Source organism: Salvelinus sp. IW2-2015, linkage group LG18 (genome assembly GCF_002910315.2).
Source record: "Salvelinus sp. IW2-2015 linkage group LG18, ASM291031v2, whole genome shotgun sequence".
NCBI lineage: Eukaryota > Metazoa > Chordata > Actinopteri > Salmoniformes > Salmonidae > Salvelinus > Salvelinus sp. IW2-2015.
In genome coordinates, this window is record NC_036858.1 from 42,652,684 (window position 1) to 42,674,093 (window position 21,410).

A 21,410-nucleotide genomic window follows, 5' to 3' on the forward strand; every position below is an offset into this window, starting at 1 on the left:
GTGATCCAATACGTAATATACACACATCATCATTTGGTTTAATCCAGAGAGGTGAGATAAAGTATTTAGATCCTCTATGAGGCTGTGGAGGGATTCTAATTGTGGATTTAAAAGAAAACATGAATCATCAGCATACAATAACACCTTTGTTTTTAAGCCCTGGATTTCTAATCCCTTAATATTATTGTTGGATCTGATTTTAACAGCTAACATTTCGATGGCAATAATAAATAGATATGCCGATAGTGGACAACCTTGTTTTACTCCTCTTGACAGTTTAAAACTTTCTGAGATGTAGCCATTATTTACTATTTTACACCTAGGGTTACTGTACATAACTTTAACCCATTTTATAAGAGATTCTCCAAAATTGAAATATTCCAGGCCTTTTTATATAAACTCRAGTCGTACTTTATCAAAGGCCTTTTCAAAGTCCGCTATGAATACCAGGCCTGGTTTCCCAAATATGTCATAGTGTTCTATTGTTTCCAGTACTTGTCTTATATTATCTCCAATGTATCGTCCATGTAAAAAACCTGTCTGATTAGGATGCATAATATCTGACAATACCTTTTTAATTCAATGCACTAAGCATTTAGCTATAATTATGAACACTGAYGAGTAAGAGGATTTTTTTATTTTTATGGACTGGATCTTTTATATTTACCACTTGGATCCTGTTTCAGTAATAATGAAATCAGACCTCGTTTGGTGTCCGATAATCTACCATTTATATAGGAGTGGTTAAAACATGCTAATGACGATCTTCTGAGAATATTTAAAAAAAGATTGGTATACCTCCACTGGTATACCATCCAGCCCTGGAGTTTTCCCAGCCTTAAAGGCTTTAATTGCATCAAGAAGTTTCTCTTCTGTATTTTGGCCTTTACATGAGTCTTTCTGTACAGATGTTCATTTTAATTATCTTCGGGGGGGGTAAAAAACAAAAAAAAAAGGGGGGGGAGACATACAATTAGCTTCGTTAGTGGAGATAGGAGGAGACTGAAACGACAATATTTGCTTAAAGTACTTTACTTCCTTCTTTCAAAATAATGTTGGTGAATCATGGGTTACTCCATCATTTGTAACAAGATTCAGTAAAGATTCAGTAAATTATTTTTGGTAGCATTTCTATGTTGAATATTAAAAAAGATTTTTGGTGCATTTTCCCCATATTCTATCCAGTTCGCTTTTTTTCTGATCTATTATACTGGATCTTTCCTTTTCATTTTAGTTTTTCTTCTAACTTATTCTGAGCCTCTATGGTACAGTTTTTTACTGCTATATACCGTACTGTTAGTCCTCCATTTCTTGTTAATATGGACTCTTTTGACCTAAATTGCTTTTGTTTTATAGATGAGTACTGAATTGGATGGCCTCTAAGCTATTTAAAAGCGTCCCATACAATAAGGGATCTGCTGTACCTATGTTATGTTGGAAAAAACAGTTATCAATCTTCTGTCCTCGTTTAAAAACAAGTTATCATCCAATAGACTTTGATTAAATTTCCAATATCCTCGCCAAGTGGAAATTCTGTAAAAGTAATATACACTGCTCAAAAAAATAAAGGGAACACTAAAATAACACATCCTAGATCTGAATGAATGAAATATTCTTATTAAATACTTTTTCTTTCACATAGTTGAATGTGCTGACAACAAAAATCACACAAAAATGATCAATGGAAAAAAATTATCAACCCATGGAGGTCTGGATTTGGAGTCACACTCAAAATTAAAGTGGAAAAACCACACTACAGGCTGATCCAACTTTATGTTAATGTCCTTAAAACAAGTCAAAATGAGGCTCGGTAGGTGTGTTGGCCTCTACGTGCCTGTATGACCTCCCTACAACACCTGGGCATGCTCCTGATGAGGTGGCGGATGGTCTCCTGAGGATCTCCTCCCAGAACCTGGACAAAAGCATCCTCCAACTCCTGGACAGTCTGTGGTGCAACGTGGCGTTGGTGGATGAGCGAGACATAATGTCCCAGATGCTCAATTGGATTCAGGTCTGGGAACGGGGGCCAGTCCATAGCATCAATGCCTTCCTCTTGCAGGAACTGCTGACACACTCCAGCCACATGAGGTCTAGCATTGTCTTGCATTAGGAGAACCCAGGGCCAACCGCACCAGCATATGGTCTCACAAGGGGTCTGAGGATCTCATCTCGGTACCTAATGGCAGTCAGGCTACCTCTTGGCGAGCACATGGAGGAAATGCCACCCCAAAGAAATGCCACCCCACACCATGACTGACCCACCGCCAAACCGGTCATGCTGGAGGATGTTGCAGGCAGCAGAACGTTCTCCACGGCGTCTCCAGACTCTGTCACGTCTGTCACGTGCTCAGTGTGAACCTACATTCTCATGTGAAGAGCACAGGGCGCCAGTGGCGAATTTGACAATCTTGGTGTTCTCTGGCAAATGCCAAACGTCCTGCACGGTGTTGGGCTGTAAGCACAACCCCCACCTGTGGACATCGGGCCCTCATGGAGTCTGTTTCTGACCGTTTGAGCAGACACATGCACAGTTGTTGCCTCTGGAGGTCATTTTGCAGGGCTCTGGCAGTGCTCCTCCTGCTCCTCCTGCACAAAGGGCGAGTAGCGGTCCTGCTGCTGGGTTGTGTGCCCTCCTACGGCCTCCTCCACGTCTCCTGATGTACTGGCCTGTCTCCTGGGTAGCGCCTCCATGCTCTGGACACGCTGACGCTGACAGACACAGCAAACCTTCTTGCCACAGCTCGCTATGATGTGCCATCCTGGATGAGCTGCACTACCTGAGCCACTTGTGTGGGTTGTAGACTCCGTCTCATGCTACCACTAGATGAAAGCACCGCCAGCATTCAAAAAGTGACCAAAACATCAGCCAGGAAGCATAGGAACTGAGAAAGTGGTCTGTGGTCACCACTTGCAGAACCACTCCTTATTGGGGTTCTTGCTAATTGCCTATAATTTCCACCTGTTGTCTATTCCATTTGCACAACAGCATGTGAAATTTATTGTCAATCAGTGTTGCTTCCTAAGTGGACAGTTTGATTTCACAGAAGTGTGATTGACTTGGAGTTACATTGTGTTGTTTAAGTGTTCCCTTTATTTTTTTGAGCAGTGTATATATATATATAAATAAAATGTCTTACAGAACCTTTCCATGAGTCCACTCAAGTTTCTTCAACTGTTTTATATATATGCCAATGATCAAAATCAAATCACATGGTATTAGTCACATGCGCCGAATACAACAGGTGAAATGCTTACTTACGAGCCCTTAACCAACAATGCAGTTTTTAAAAATACGGATAAGAATAAGAAATAAAAGTAACAAGTAATTAAAGAGCAGCAGCAAAATAACAATAGCAAGACTATATACAGGGGGGTACTGGTACAGAGTCAATGTGCAGGGGCACCGGTTAGTTGAGGTAATATGTACATGAAGGTAGAGTTATTAAAGTGACTATGCAGACTATGCAGCGGTGTAAAAGAGGGGGAGAGAGGGGGGCCAATGCAAATAGTCTTGGTAGCCATTTGATTAGGTGTTCAGGAGTCTTATGGCTTGGGGGTAGAAGCTGTTTAGAAGCCTCTTGGACCTAGACTTGGCGCTCCGGTACCGCTTGCCGTGCGGTAGCAGAGAGAACAGTCTATGACTAGAGTGGCTGGAGTCTTTGACAATTTTTAGGGCCTTCCTCTGACACCGCCTGGTTTAGAGGTCCTGGATTGTAGGAATCTTGGCCCCAGTGATGTACTGTGCCTTACGCACTACCCTCTGTAGTGCCTTGCGGTCGGAGGCCGAGCAGTTGCCATACCAAGCAGTGATGTAACCAGTCAGGATGCTATCGATGGTGCAGCTGTAAAACCTTTTGAGGATCTGAGGACCCATGCTAAATCATTTCAGTCTCCGTAGGGGGAAGTCTCCGTAGGTTTTTTCGTGCCCTTTCCAACTGTCTTGGTGTGCTTGGACCATGTCAGTTTATTGATGATGTGGACACCAAGGAACTTGAAGCTCTCAACCTGCTCCACTGCAGCCCTGTCGATGAGAATGGGGGTGTGCTCGGTCCTCTTTTTCCTGTAGTCCACAATCATCTCCTTTGTCTTGATCACGTTGGAGGAGAGGTTGTTGTCCTGGCACCACACGGCGCTGTGGGTCAGCATGGCGGATGTGTTGCTACCTACCCTTATCACCTGGGGGCAGCCCGTCAGGAAGTCCAGGGTCCTTAGCTTATTGATGAGCATTGAGGGCACTATGGTGCTGAACGCTGAGCTGTAGTCAATGAATAGCATTCTCACATAGGTGTTCCTTTTGTCCAGGTGGGAAAGGGCAGTGTGGAGTGCAATAGAGATTGCATCATCTGTGGATCTGTTGGGGCGGTATGCAAATTGGAGTGGGTCTAGGATTTATGGGATAATGATGTTGATGTGAGCCATGACCAGCCTTTCAAAGTACTTCATGGCTACAGACATGAGTGCTACGGGTCYGTAGTCATTTAGGCAGGTTACCTTAGTGTTCTTGGGCACAGGGACTATGGTGGCCTGCTTAAAACATGGTMGTATTACAGACTCGGACAGGGAGAGGTTGAAAATGTCAGTGAAGACACTTGCCAGTTGGTCAGCGCATGCTCGCAGTACACATCCCGGTAATTCATCTGGCCCTGCGGCCTTGTGAATGTTGACCTGTTTAAAGGTCTTACTCACATCGGCTGTGGAGAGCGTGATCACACAGTCTTCCGGAACAGCTGGTGCTCTCATGCATGTTTCAGTGTTATTTGCCTCAAAGTGAGCATAGAAGTATTTTAGCTCATCTGGTAGGCTCGTGTCACTGGGCAGCTCTTGGCTGTGCTTCCCTTTGTAGTCTGTAATACTTGGCAAGCCCTGCCACATCCGACGAGCGTCAGAGCTGGTGTAGTATGATTCGATCTTAGTCCTGCATTGAAGCTTTGCCTGTTTGATGGTTCGTCGGAGGGCATAGTGGGATTTCTTATAAGCTTCATTGAAAGTGGCAGCTCCACCGTTTAGCTCAGTGCGGATGTTGCCTGTAATCCATGGCTTCTGGTTGGGGTATGTATGTACGGTCACAGTGGGGACGACGTCATTGATGCACTTATTGATGAAGCCAATGACTGATGTGATGTACTCCTTAATGCCATTGGAGTAATCTCGGCACATATTCCAGTCTGTGCTAGCAAAACAGTCCTGTACCTTAGCATCTGTTTCATCTGACCAATTTTTAATTGATCTAGTCACTGGTGCTTGCTGCCTTAAATTTTCCCTGTATGCAGGAATCAGGAGGATAGAATTATGGTCAGATTTGCCAAATGGAGGGCGAGGGAGAGCTTTGTATGTGTCTCTGTGTGTGGAGTAAAGGTGGTCCAGAGTTTTTTTCCCTCTGGTTGCACATTTAACATGCTGATAGAAATTTGGTAAAACGGATTTAACCCTTTCATGCGTGAGTTCCAAATATCTCTAACAGTCGTCCCAGCGTGAGTTTCTTTATGCAGTGATGTTAGAACGTTCTCTCCATTCCAGAATGTGATTGTTGCACAACAGTACATTTAATTCCATGCTGCCCTCAAACCAAGGCACGCAGCCTGTTTTTATTTATAGGCTATTTTCAACTTGTTAATTTCAAATTATTTTCGAACAAGTTTTTTTTTTTCTAAGAACAGTTTGAATTGAGATGTGTTCCACCTCATGCATTCACATAAAAGTAGTAATTTTTACTTTTGCGGAACAATACATTTTTTGGACATTTCTGACCCTGACAAAATTCCCCAAACACTTCCCAATTGTTTGTGCAGTTCAAGTTTGCAAAAATTTGCTCATCTCTCATCCTGCACACACATGTTCACATTTTCCGTCTGTTGCATCGCAGTCATAGTTGTTTTCGTTACCAATAATAACTTTGAAAATGTGTGAGTTTCTATCAAAGTAAGTGCCTTATTACGTTATAATAGTTTCTGCATGTCGTGTTATGTCATTTCTACTGTAGCATAATATTTTGTGTATATTCATTATAACCGCGGACACGCGAGGTAACGCTACTCATTTCATAACCTTTATGGTGTTATACTCAATGCTTAGGTAGCTAGCTACATTCTTCTATTAGCTCTGGAAAACAATGCTAATTGCGTCAGAGAAGTATTGGCTTGTTGTATTTTGAAGCTACCCTGGATTTTTTTTATATATCTTCTTATACCACTTGGTCGTTTTCTGAGTGCATTCCACAAAGCTGTTTATCATGTCCGCAATATCCACTGTCCCCATTTTGAGGTAATAGTCAAGTACGCAGTCTGGTTTAATTTTTCTCTCTCCCGTCAGGTGGTCCACCTTCCCTGTGGCCGACATGGTTGCTGTATGGACAGTGGAGAGGACATGGATGTCTCGTTTGTCATGCCACTTTCCTGCCAGCTGTTAACATTTCTTATTTTGTATAACGGGTCATTTCGGATGGCAGTAGCATTGTTGATGAAATGCAGTCATCGCTGCAGAACTAGGAAGCAGTCTTGGGAAAAGAGGGTGGCAAAGAAGGGAGTTGCAAACATAGGATCTGTGCCCCAGTATTCTCTTAGGGAGTTCTTCTTTACTATCCCCATGAGAAGGACTGTCACCAGGAATGTATACATTTCACTAATTGTGGTTGTCCCCCACTCCTGGCTCTCTCTTCTCCTGTAGCTCCAAGGCATAACGATTGGTCTCTGATATGTCTCCCACCAGCTCCTCTGTCAGAAACAACTTAAAGCACTCTGCCTCAGATGGAAATGGCAAGGGGAATGGCACTCCAGACTGGGACTCATCAAAGCAAACAGCAGGGTCAGGAGGGGTGAAATGGCTGGCAGCCTTCCAGCTACCACAGAACTCCTGTACTTCATCCACTGTCGGTCTGCCTCCATCACCACCAGCATCTTCAAAGGGAACTGGGACTTTGTCAGTGGACAAGGGGTCTTCAGATTCAGGGTTCTCGATGGCTGGAGGGAAGCTCCCAACTGTCACTGGCAGAATCTGATTCCTGACTTTCAGACTCATTGTCAGAATTTTTTGAATTCTTCAGAATTTCCGCATTTGTGAGCTGTCTCCTTTTGAAAGACATTGCTAATGCTACAGATTAGCTCACTAGCTACATACATAAACAACAACACTAAATGGCTCAGTGAGAGGGAGTGAGAGGTTACATGATTGACTGCCTGCAAGCGCCATTTGTATCATTAAATCACTATCAGAGAATATTTTGTGTGGTAATTATTGATATATTTACTGTTTTATTCACATGTTTTTCAAGTCCCGGTGATAAATCATGCATTCCGATTCTTGCATAGATTGTAATGGCATATAATATGTGTGTAAAATACTTTTTTGAAGGTTGTACTGATTATGATGAGCTAAGCTAATTCCAGCTATGTGTGGAGCCATGTTTGTTGCCATACAATGCATTCTGGGTTTCACGTAATCGTCTGTCAGACCAAAGATGCTATAACAAAATAAAATGAGGTGAGTAAGSGTTTACTCATTTTTTGAGAACTTCAGGAAGTGAATGGTGGAATGTGAACGATGGTAGACGACACACCCCTTCAACATGCATACTATAAACAGACCAAACTCATCTAGTCTTCTCTAATTATCTTTGGTTTCTGTGAGGGAAAAAAGCATGGCGGCACGCTGAAACTAATCAGCGTCGGATTACTTTCGATTTCTAGAAAGTGTATTACTCAATTATTTTGACAATGGTGAGCTCACCCGTGATGTGATTAATTATAGTCATTTCTATTAGCTAATTCATATTGTAGTTTATGTCAGCCGAGAGTTATAAAATATGACCGCTTGTGTTGCATCAATCTTTCCTCAGTTAGCCTACATTTTTCCGGTTTGGATGATTCTGTTATGCTATAGATACTTATGTGAATATCTGAACATTGCATCCAAAAATAAACTGCTCACATTCTGGACATAACTTTGTAAGGACTGTGTTTGTGTAAATAGTTTCTGAAAAAAAGTGTGGCCAGCACAAATGCTGATTGTTGCGTCATTCGAAACTGGCCGTTCTAAATAAGAATTCTAATCACACGGGTGTGATCGTACGCTTCAGGGACCACTGTAGCACGATCACACCCATGTGATGGTACGTGTGAAAGGGTTAAGTTTCCCTGCATTAAAGTCTCCGGCTACTAGGAGCGCCGCCTCTGGGTGAGCGTTTTCTTGTTTGCTTATTGCGGAATACAGCTCATTCAATGCTGTCTTAGTGCCAGCCTCTGACTGTGGTGGTATGTAAACAGCTATGAAAAATACAAATGAAAACTCTCTCGGTAGATAGTGGGGTCTACAGCTTATCATGAGATACTCTACCTCAGGCGAGCAATAGCTCAAGACTTCCTTAGATATCGTGCACCAGCGGACATAGTCCGCCGCCACTTGTCTTACCAGACGCCGCTGTTCTATCCTGCTGGTGCAGCGTATAACCAGCCAGCTGTATGTTGATTGTGTCGTCGTTCAGCTACGACTCCGTGAAGCATAAGATGTTACAGTTTTGAATGTCCTGTTGGTAGTTTAATTTTCAGCGTAGGTCATATATTTTTTGTCTAAAGATTGTATGTTAGCTGGCAGAATGGAAGGAAGTGGGGATTTATTTGATCGCCTACAAATTCTCAGAAGGCAGCCCGCCCTCCGGACCCTTTTTCTCCGCCTCCACTTCACACAAATCACAGGGATCTGAGCCTGTTCCCGAGAAAACAGTATATCGTTCACGTCGGGCTCGTCAGACTTGTTAAAGGAAAAAAAGGATTCTGCCAGTCCGTGGTGAGTAATCACAGTCCTGATGTCCAGAAGTTATTTTCGTTCATAAGAGACGGTAGCAGCAACATTATGTACCAAATAAGTTAAAAAATAAGTTACAAACAACGCAAATGAACAAACAAAAAACACAATCGGTTGTGGGCCCGTAAAATGTCTGCCTTCTTCTCCGACGCCATTATGTGATGGTCCGACCGCATTCTGGGTCCTATCAACACTTTTTTTTTTTTACTTTTGGTGCCAGAGAGAATGACTTAAGAAAGTAATCAAGATGTATATCTCACTAAGTCAGGGTATTTAAGCCTCCATATATCCGCTAATTCCAATATATCCATGACATTCATGATTTCCTTAAGTGCATGATGGTGATAGTTTGTAGTGTGATTTCCTTTATGGTCCGTAGAGGTATTTAAACCATATTAAATTATCCCACTTCATCTAAAATTGTTGAATGAATTTCCTGTAAACAATATACATTATATTCCTTATATTTTAGCCAGGTAAATACTGACCGTCCACCCAGTTTTTCTTATTATCTGCTAAGCTGTTACAATTATAACTGGCTATAGTTATTTCACCATTTACCATAATGAAATACAAGTTTCAAATCTATATATCATAATATATGTTTGTAAACTCACCATTAAAAGTACTATAGTGATTGAGTGTCCATATAGCTATACCATGATATTTGCATTGCTACTAAGTAAACCTCCAATTTGTCCCCACTATTCCACATGCTAAAACCCCTCCCCATCCCGAGTTGGGTTGTCCTCCCAGTGACCGGCAGACCACCCTTGTACCCCCGGATCCCAGGGCCCCCAAGAGACCGGGACACATCCTTCGAAAAGAGCACACAGTGCCACCCACAGAACAGAAGCAGATCAGACGGCAAAAGCATTTCCATCGCCCTCACCTCGATTTGTATTATATATAGCTATTAGAAAATATGTATAAATAAAAAATCCTGCTTTTCTTAATTTTCATAATTAACAATTCATATTTGTAATAATGTAGGTAGTTCTTGCAAATGATTGTTACCTCTTTCCAGGATTGCCGTTACAAAAATTACATTTTGGCAAGCAATTATTATTTTAGCAAACAATTATTGTGATTCATCCTATATTGTCCCTAACTTCTTTACTCCCTAGCAACAGTTGTGGGATACACACACACACACACACACACACATATACACACTCAACCCCTTCCCCCACAAACAACCATGAACTCAGATGCTCAACAGCTGTTCCATCCCAGAGCTCAACTCAAGAAAGGCCTTGATTTACAAATTCATATACAGTTGCAGCTGTATGAGAAGGCCTGCAAAATTGAGCAAAAACTGCAAAAATGGGGAGATTTGATTAACCATTGTCAAGTCCTAGGTGATTGAGATCCGATACACCCCCTTCCCCTGAAACACCCATGTTGGTAGTTAAATACTTTCTCTAATCTCTATGGAGGACCTTGATGAAGAAGGAAAGAGTCAGTTATTATCTTTACAACTAGAAATGGACCGAATGTATGAAGAGAGAGCAAAAAGGGCATTTGTAAGATCAAGAAGGAGATGGTTGGAGGAAGGTGAAAAAAATACAAAATACTTTTACAATTTAGAAAGAAATAATTCTGAATTTAAATCTATTCATAAGCTTAATATAGATGGCAAAGAAAATGAAAACTCCAAAGATATTTCAAAATATGTTTCAAAATTCTATGGTAACCTTTATACCAGTAATGCCTGTCCTACTAGTGACATATCTGCCTTTCTAGACTCTGTCAAAGACTGTGTAAAATTCATAGATGAAGACTTCCAAAAGTCTTGTGATGAAATGATTTCTATCAATGAAATAAAAAAATGTATCAGCAAGTTAAAAGAGAACAAATCTCCAGGGAATGATGGCATTATCTGTGAATTCTATAAATATTTTCAGGAGGATATTATTGAATTTATATTTTAAGCAATCAGGCCCGAGGGGGTGTGGTATATTGGCCATATACCGCAAACCCAGAGGTGCCTTATTGCTATTATAAACTGGTTACCAACGTAATTAGAGCAGTAAAAATACATGTTTTGTAATACCCATGGTCTGATATACCACAGCTGTCACCCAATCAGCATTCAGGGCTCGAACCACCCAGTTTATAATGTAGTATTTAGTGTATTCTACAATATACTAAACAATTCTATAGCAAGTAGTAGACATGATCAAGGGATACTACAGTGTGTAGTATAGTATTCTACAGTATTGAAAGATTATTGGGATCTCTGTGTGTGTAGCCAGACAGGTAAGATGGCTGACAATGGTGAAGGTGAACAGATGGTCACGGGTCAGGTGACTGAGAGGAATGGAGGAGACTGAGGCAGAAATTAATTTAACCACAAAGTGGTATATTTAGTTGATTCATGGACGCACACAATGTCTGGATTAGATGGATTTAAGGGAGAGAAAGCAGTAAGGTCGGGCGTTGGCGATTTCCTCCTTTTAATGAGTTGAGATCTGTCGGACATTCCCACCTGACCTAATTAAAGTGCTCTGGCCCAGCTGCGTAAGTGGCCATGAATTAAAGGGCGATTCCACCAACTCCATGGGCCTTTTCCATAAGTACACTGCAGTTTACTACAGAATTCTATAGTAAGCACTATAGTATTCTATAGTAAACTGTGGTATTTTTTTCATGTGGAATATTCTATGCAATTAACATCAGTGTCAACCAAGAGTATTGTCAATAAATCAGGTAATCACAGTGCATGCTATTCATATGTGTGTGAAGGAAAAGCTGCACACAGCTCCCCAGTAATCAGGTCAGCACCTCTACCCCTTTTCCATCCATTTTCATTAGAGGTAAACAACTAGAGCTGAGAGAYGATATGGAGTGTTACTCCGAAATGTAGTCCCTGTAAAACCTTCATTCACTATCAGAAAGTGTATCTTTATTTGATGCCTAGTGAGCAGAGACCAATATCTCATGAAACTCTTTGCATGAATGGAATTTGACGATGACCTACAATACATTTTGAAAAGGGCAATTCAGACAACTGAGAAATGGCATGATTGTGCAAATATTGTGCAAGTAATGGATTACGTAAGGAATTATGAGAATAGTGACTAGTTGGGTTTTCTGAACTTTGAGGATCTCTGACAACATTGTAGAGCTTACCAAGCTTACTCATAAAAGTTATTGCACATGAAAGTAAGTGCATCTTAGCCACTTGAAAATATTCCTTCCTATTGAGGGCCAGACTACCAATACATGTCCATGTGAAAGCACTTGGGTCATCAGTTCACCCAAACACACTCCACAGTACTTTTCTAATTTGAGTTAGCTCTCTTAGAAATGTCTTCAGATGTGGGTCATCCAGTATTTCGTGGCTGTGCAGTGGCCACATGTGGTCAAGAAGTGACCGAATGGAAAAGTATATGAGATCAGGAAAGATCACAGTCATAGAACAGAAATAGATCTGATAATACATTGATATCGAAGCCAAGTGAAAGGAGGTTGCTTAGACATATATTTTACAGACGCTACTCATTTATTCACATTACCATACCAATTTTCTACCCTGACGAAAATTAAGGTTCAATTTCATAGTCGTGAGGATGAGATGTGTGGAAGCCTGAGGTGTGGGGGCTAAATGTTGATATAGAAGGACAAAAAGGAGACCAGAGATTTGCACTTAAACAATTGTCCAGAACTGCACAGGATGAAATATTTTGTAGAATTGCATTTTTACATTATTATATCCCATGACCAATCATTAAGTGATTAAAAAGGGTTTGAGATCAATAGTGGGAGGAAGGAAGAGACATCATGTGTGTAATTGAGTAGCCAAAAAGACCACAAATCAATAGGAATGCTCTTAGAGGATGCTATGGTTTTCTGCCTGGGAGTCTTTGATACTGTTTCTCCAAACTGCTTCCTTTGTTTAATCAAATAAGTAACAAAATGTCCCTCCCACACTCCGGCTAAAACAAATGTAGATTTGTAACAAATATACCCACCCAACCCTCCAACCCTTAATATTTTCCCTACTTTTCAAACAGTCAAACGTTGAATGCCATTCTCTTCCAGTGGAGTAGGAGGCTGCTGTAGAAGGAGGATATAAAGTACTGTACCATTGTTTTTCACTAGCTACAGCATGAAAGGAGACACTTTGAAAAATACTAAACAGCTGATCCAGGAGGACCATGCAGAACGGGCACTAGAGAGCTATAGGTGCCAGCGGATAAGGTTCAGCCACCACAATTCAGATGTCTTCAGAACAGGTTTATTAATGATAAAGGTTCACCCACACCACACTGAGTCCTCTGTATTGACAGCTCACAGAAGTGACAGTTTTCTATGGAAAGATGGAATAAAATAATACCCATAAGTAGAGGTTGAGGGTAGAGGAAGGACAGGACTAAAAACAAACCAAATATAACTATTGTAAAATAGATTGTCTCCGTAAAATGTATATAGTGTGTATAAGCTGGAAGTAGAAGCCTAAGTGTTGTTGTTCATTAGTTTACTCCAATTAGCGGAGGAGTGGTGGGGTTAGTGGAAAATAATGAAGGAAAATATATTTTGAAAAGATATGTATATATATATATATATGTGTATATGTATATGTTTGTGTATATGTATATATATTTATATGTATGTACAGTGCATTCGGGAAGTATTACGACCCCTTGACTTTTTCCACATTTTGTTATGTTACAGCCTTATTCTAAAATTGATTAAATCGTTTTTTTCACCTCATCAATCTAAACACAATACCCCATAATGACAAAGCAAAAACACGTTTTTAGACATGTTTGCAAATGTCATAAAATAWAAAACAGAAATTTCAAATTTACATGTAAGTATTCAGACCCTTAACTCAATACTTTGTTGAAGCACCTTTGACAGCCTGAAGTCTTCTTGGGTATGATGCTACAAGCTGGGCACACCAGTATTTGGGGGGTTTCTCCCATTCTTCTCTGCAGATCCTCTCAAGCTCTGTCAGGTTGAATGAGGAGAGTTGCTGCACAGCTATTTTCAGGTCTCTCCAGAGATGTTCGATAGGGTTCAAATCCGGGCTCTGGCTGGGCCACTCAAGGACATTTAGAGACTTGTCCCGAACGCACTCCTGCATTGTCTTGGCTGTGTGCGAAGGGTCATTGTCCTGTTGGAAGGTGAACCTTCGCCCCAGTCTGAGGTCCTGACTGCTCTGGAGCAGGTTTTCATCAAGGACCTCTCTGTACTTTGCTCTGTTCATCTTTCCCTCGATCCTGACTAGTCTCCCAGTCCCTGCCGCTGAAAAACATCCCCACAGCATGATGCTGCCACCACCATGCTTCACCGTAGGGATGGTGCCACGTGTCCTCCAGACGTGACGCTTGACATTCAGGCCAAAGAGTTCAATATTGATTTAATCAGACCAGAGAGTCTTGTTTCACATGTTCTGAAAGTCCTTTAGGTGCCTTTTGGCAAACTCCAAGGGAGCTGTCATACAGTCATATGCCTGTTACTGAGGAGTGACTTCCGTCTGGCCACTGTACCATATAGGCCTGATTGGTGGAGTGATGCAGAGATGGGTGTCCTTCTGGAAGGTTCTCCCATCTCCACAGAGGAACTCTGGAGCTCTGTGTGAGTGACCATCAGGTTCTTGGTCACCTCGCTGACCAAGGCTATTCTCCCCATATGGCTCAGTTTGGCCGGGCGGCCAACTCTAGGAAGAGTCTTGGTGGTTCCAAACTTATTCCATTTAAGAAGGATGGAACCAACTGTTTTCTTGGGGACCTTCAATGCTGTAGACATTTTTTGGTAGCCTACCCCAGATCTGTGCCTCAACACAATCCTGTCTCGGAGCTCTACGGACAATTTCTTTGACCTCATGGCTTGGTTTTTGCTCTGACATGCACTGTCAACTGTGGACCTTATATAGACAGGTGTGTGCATTCCCAAATCATGTCCAATCAATTGAATTTACCACAAGTTAACGCCAATCAAGTTGTAGAAACATCTCAAGGATGATCAATGGAAACAGAATGCACTTTAGCTCAAAAACAGTTGGTTTCGAGTGTCATAGCAAATGGTTTGAATACTTATGTAAATAAGATATTTTTTTTATTACATTTTCAAAAATTTATAAAAACCTATTTTCGCTTTGTCATTATGGGGTATAGACTGATGTGTAGACTGATGAGGAAAAAAAGTTATTTAATCAATTTTAGAAAAAGGCTGTAACGTAACAAAATGTGGAAAATGTCAAGGGGTCTGAATACTTTCCGAATGCACTATATTTTAGTCCAAGTCAAGCACAGATAAGAAGTAATCAGGTAGGCCTATTTTATGACGTTTCCACTGGATCAGAGCATGACATTTTTCCCTTTCACGCTGAGTGGTTATCGAAAGGGAGAGAGCTGGAAAGATTTTTCAAATACATTGAGGAACTATTGTAATTCTTAATGGAAGTAAAAACAGACTTTGTTTGCTTTTGCTGTTTGAGGTTAAGAAAACATTTTACTTTGAGAAGCTCCACAGGTCATTAGTGGTGGTGCGTTAAGCCAATCAGAAATACTATCAGATCCCGAAATGGGCACATTGATATGCCTATATTTGCGAGCAGGCCAGGGAGCCTATAGGCCTACTTCTATGTGTGCATGTCCTTACTAAACATTGACAGGAGCGCTCCAAACAAAAGACAATGACTAAATTGACAAAACTCCAAAATGGAATGGACTTAAACTAAAACTTGTTTCTCACAAGCTTAGCATAGGTTGTGAACTCTGCAAACAATGTCCACTCCAACAATGATAACGGGAAGACTACAATAATAATAATATTGAATGCATTAACTGAAATTACCATAACCAATGTAACAAACATTGTAGATTATAAATTATAGGAATTAACGGTAAATGTACTACTGATACTGTAATGGGAATTGACATACACCAACAATCAAACACAAACAATTCACGCAATGAAGTTATGAAACCATGAATGTGCAAAAATTGGCGAGAGAGAGCGCATTCTGGAGAGAAGTGTATTGTCCATCTGGGCGCATGGTCAATCCGATGTCTGCATTGGCCATCCAGCATGTACGATGATACGGCCACAGCAGGAATCAGGGCATTCATACTTCTTGCACTTCGCGGAGCAGTACAATTGCATCACACCCTCCATATTGAGCCAATGACCACATTTTGGCTATTAGTCTAGGGCTCCGCAATGGATTTGTTCACTGAAAAGGCCGCAAATACAGACAGATTATTTAACTTATCATTCACTGTATCACAATTCCAGTGGGTCAGAAGTTTACATACACTAAGTTGACTGTGCCTTTAAACAGCTTCTGATAGGCTAATTGACATCATTTGAGTCAATTGGAGGTGTACCTATGGATGTATTTCAAGGCCTACATTCAAACTCAGTGCCTCTTTGCTTGACATCATGGGAAAATCAAAAGAAATCAGCCAAGACCTCAAACAAAATGTTGTAGACCTCCACAAGTCTGGTTCATCCTTGGGAGCAATTTCCAAACGCCTGAAGGTACCACGTTCATCTGTACAAACAATAGTACGCAAGTATAAACACCATGGGACCACGGAGCCATCATACCGCTCAGGAAGGAGATGCGTTCTGTCTCCTAGAGATGAACGTACTTAGGTGCGAGAAGTGCAAATCAATCCCAGAACAATAGCAAAGGACCTTGTGAAGATGCTGGAAGAAACAGGTACAAAAGTATATTCACAGTAAAACGAGTCCTATATCGACATAACCTGAAAGCCACTCAGCAAGGAAGAAGCCACTGCTCCAAACCGCCATAAAAAAGCCAGACTACGGTTTGCAACTGCACATAGGGACAAAGATCGTACTTTTTGGAGAAATGTGGCCAAACAGAAATGTGGCCATAATGACCATCGTTATGTTTGGAGGGGGAGCCTTGCAAGCTGAAGAACACCATCCAAACAGTGAAGCACGGGGGTGGCAACATCATGTTGTGGGGGTGCTTTGCTGCAGGAGGGACTGGTGCACTTCACAAAATAGATGGCATCATGAGGCAGGAAAATTATGTGGATATATTGAAGCAACATCTCAAGACATCAGTCAGGAAGTTAAAGCTTGGTCACAAATGGGTCTTCCAAATGGACAATGACCCCAAACATGCTTCCAAAGTTGTGGCAAAATGGCTTAAGGACAACAAAGTCAAGCTATTGGAGTGGCCATCACGAAGCCCTAACCTCAATCCCATAGAAAATTTGTGGGCAGAACTGAAAAAGTGTGTGCGAGCAAGGAGGCCTACAAACCTAACTCAGTTACACCAGCTCTGTCAGGAGGAATGGGCCAACATTCACCCAACTTATTGTGGGAAGCTTGTGGAAGGCTACCCAAAATGTTTGACCCAAGTCAAACAATTTAAAGGCAATGCTACCAAATACGTATTGAGTGTATGTAAACTTTTGTCCCACTGGGAATGTGATGAAAGAAATAAAAGCTGAAATAAATCATTCTCTATACTATTATTCTGACATTTCACATTCTTTAAATAAAGTGGCGATCCCAACTGACCTAAGACAGGGAATTTTTATTAGGATTAAATGTCAGGAATTGTGAAACACTGAGTTTAAATGTATTTGGCTAAGGTGTATGTAAACTTCCGACTTCAACTGTATATTTGTTACTGCTCGACTAAAACAATCTCGGTCGACCAACAGCCTAACGACCAAACAATCGACCAGTTGACTAATTGGGGTCAGCCCTACACACAAGTCATAGACTGTTCCCTCTGCTACCCACAGCATGCGGTACCAGAATGCCAAGTCTGGGACCAAAAGGTTCTTGAACAGCTTCTACCCCCAAGGCATAAGACGGCTCAACATTTACTCAAATGGCTACCCTGACTATTTGCATTGACCCCCTTTTGATTTGCACTGACTCTTTGCACCGACTCTATGCACACTCACTGGACTTTACCCACACACTCACACATACAACACTGACACTCCCACACACTACATATGCTCACACACACAAAACACACACACAAATGCATATTGACGCCACACACACTCACAAATAGACACTCTTTCACACTCTTCACATACGCTGCTGCTACTCTGTTTATTATCTATCCTGATTGCCTAGTCACTTTTACCCCTACCTACATGTACATAGTACCTCAATTACCTCAACTACCTCGTACCCCTGCACATACTCCATGTATATAGTCTCGTTATTGTTCTTTTATTGTGTTACTGTTTGTTTCAGTATTATATGCAAATGTTTCTATTTTTTTTACTTTGCATTGTTGGGAAAGAGCTCGTTACTTTTCATTACGTTTTTCAAGCTATTTTGAAGCTTGAAGTAAGAATATATTCCAGTAAGACGATATCTTGACAGAACATCAATACATTTATCTTTCTCAGGGGGGAGTTGCATTGATGGACTAGATTCCACAGCTGAATCTAAAGAAATACTGCACTGACAACATACTAGACATTCTAATCCCATTTCCTTTCTTTTGCTCCAAAATATGTAACTCAATTGGTTCAAAATGGCTGAATGTCATACATATAGAACCAGAGCAACTAGAACAAACCAGAGCATGTGACCTGAGTGTGTCGGCATGCAAGCACAAGTGTTTGTCTATGCATGTTTGCAACTGTGCACCCGGTGACAGTCATTTGCAACTGTGCACCCGGTGACACCCCTGTCACACACTCATTCGAAGCACACATAGCTAGCTCACGCTACAACACCAAATCAAGGACATAATTCCAGTACAGTCAAAGCCTTTTAGTTCTACATGTGTAGCCTTTAGCATTTCATTTGTATCAACCTATAAGGTGTCACCACTAAAGTACAGCACACCAAAGTGCACTGAGGTTGAATGGATTTTCACCCAATTTAACCCTTTACACTCGTATATGTATACAGGTTGAAAATGGCTGATTTGGGCACTGATACATGCCTATATTGGAATGCAGTGGCTGTACAGTAACGAGCTATACATGATGTCAGAGCCCTGTCTCTGCGCTTCACAGCACTGTATGGGTTTTGACTGACAGCCGTTCTGAACTTGAGCACCTTGTGCGACAAGAAGTTGCCCCTATCCCTTCTCCTAATTTTTTGTTGTCTGAGTGAGGGAAATACTGTAAATTAAGAGGACAATGTATTTTCGAAGAGGAGACGTTGAGAATTATAATAAATACAGCTTTGATGTCATACAAGCAAGACAAACACCTTTGAGTCCAAATGTGCACTTCACATTTCCATAGCATAAAATGTATGTCATTTAGAGTGTCAACGTTTATGATCACTATGTTTGATATGCAAGATGACATGACTTCATACACTGGGTTGTTCTGAACAGAATGAGCCTATGTTTGTCTATTGTGAAGAAATTTGGACTAACGGCTCCTTTCTATGCACACAGAAATTATGATTTGTTTCCCTGAATTGCATTCTGAAAGCCTAACACTGCAATATTGAATTGTATAACTTAGCTAGTCATGTTGGCAATAGAACAAGCTTTCAAATGATGCCCACCTACCCCATCTTTTCCAGGAATATTCTTATCATGTTACTGAATGTATCCAGAATATTTTCAGATATCAACAAATTCAAGAAAAAGTACAATAAATGTAAAATGCACACACAATCAACAGTGCAATGTTTGGATTCAGTCTTGGTCAGGTCGACTGTTGTGTTCTCACCTTTGGTCTAATCATTTTCCCATAATCTCCAAACTGTTCCCTTTCATTTGCTACCATGGTTATGCATTTCATACTTCTTCTGTAAGAAACATTTCAGTTTTGCCCTATCCATATAGGCCAATTCCCACGAGTGTAAAGGGTTAAGCACTGTTCTGCACATCTTACCTTTCTGTATACAATCATGTTCGGCGATTCATCGGCTACTCCATTGCTCCCCTGCCCCACGCTGTTGGTCTGTGCCATGATCCAGAAGGGTGAACAGTGTCAGCAATGATCAGGTGCTGAAGCAGAGAGATTGGACAGTGGAGAACATTATAACATGGATACATTATAGAAGAATCGGCAAAAAAACAAAATGCCCAATGCAACTCTCTCCTTTGCATGGCTATGCACATTTAAATAACCTATCAGTTGTGAGTCTGTTTTTAATCATAGGCTAACATGGTAGAAATGTTAATGGTGATCAACTAATTGATGTATTAACGACATGTTATGGCTGGTTCATTTTAGTACAAATGGTAGTAATTACAGTGATGTGACCGTCATCATTATTATTCTTGTCTTCTGTCATTATTAATTCCTTCAGTATTCCACCTTATTAAACAAATGCATAATGTCTAGCTTAAATGAAAGCTTATACAAAGACATTATTGATTTATGCATTCATTATCATATGTAGCCGAAGATGACTGCTATAGGATAGTGCTTATTGACATTGGAGAATTCAATAGCCTGGGATCCGAGAAGGCAGCACACACCGTGGCAAGATAACATGCCCCCAAGCTCTAAATCGAAAATAGGCCCAAGTTGTTACACAAATATTTCATTTAGTGTCATTGTAAGATAAAACGTATATATAAAGGATACAAAAGACCGTTTAATTACAGACCGTGAGAAATGTTCGATGGTATTCTGTGTGCATCCGAGGTTCAGCATCTTTATCGTCACCCCCAAAGACACCCACAACATCCTTTCAAGGATGCTTCCGATAAAGACAAAGCTRTCATCATCACATAGCTAATAGTCAATGAAATGTCTCCTTCAAGACAAGACCCCTATGATATCAGGAACATGGAGAGATACTGCAAAAATGCCCGCTCCCTTTATCGACCGTTAATCTATGGCGAATAAAATGAAAATAAATACATAAGAAATCGTTCTTTGATGATTTACCTGAAAATCACACAGCCTGCGAATATCCTGCTTCTTTGCAGAACTGGTGTGCCGTGCGTGCAGTATGTCAACTGGAAGACATAGGAATGCGAGGACAATTCATTGACAATGGGAAAAGGCAGGCATACGATGCAGACTTGGTTGTTACTTTTACCGCTTCCCTCCTCTCCACAATGACGCTGAAGCATGGACGCGCAGAATAACGTGAACGTGCATCGATCCATGACCAATCATGTGCAAGAAATCCAAACGCCTATCGGGCAAATTTACAGGGGACCATCAGCTTGAAGTAGGATAGCGCTATGTTGTTATAAAACAGTAATGATGATGATGACGATGATGATGATGATTGGGAATACACATTTAGTAAATTGCATTTAATAGTGTAATGAGTACCGACCAAAATCAATAAATAAATGTATCCCTGTAGACTTTATGTATTGATTATATTTCTGTACACACTGTAACATTTTACATATTCAAGAGTCATTTTAATTTGTCTTTTCTAAGCATACATTGCTAGAATGTTAATCATATTGACATAGCCTAGAGTTAATAGTGTAATGAGTACCGACCAAAACCAATAAATAAATGTATTCCTGTAGACTTTATGTATTGATTATATTTCTGTACACACTGTTACATTTTACATATTCAAGACTCATTTTAAGTTGTCTTTTCTAAGCATACATTGCTAGAATGTTAATCATATTGACATAGCCTAAAGATATCTGATTAGCATTTAGGTCGTTAAATCTATTTTATTTTCACCTTTAT

The 21,410-nt window shown here is 40.8% G+C and overlaps 1 protein-coding gene across 2 annotated transcripts in view; it reads right to left on the bottom strand.

Annotated features, from left to right (window-relative positions):
• The window catches only part of rgs7a (regulator of G protein signaling 7a), a 103,426-nt gene extending 82,545 nt beyond the window's left edge, over positions 1-20,881 (bottom strand). Inside the window, exons 1-2 of one of the 2 annotated variants that reach the window (XM_024008689.2) lie at positions 20,634-20,881; positions 19,626-19,741 (exon numbers count right to left, since the gene is read on the bottom strand). In XM_024008689.2, coding sequence (XP_023864457.1) covers positions 19,626-19,703 — 78 coding nt within the window. In that variant the 5' untranslated portion in view covers positions 19,704-19,741; positions 20,634-20,881. Of the gene's footprint in view, positions 1-19,625; positions 19,742-20,349; positions 20,529-20,633 lie in introns of those variants that run through there. The other variant, XM_024008690.2, reaches the window with a different exon arrangement.
• Between the last annotated feature and the right edge of the window lie 529 nt (positions 20,882-21,410).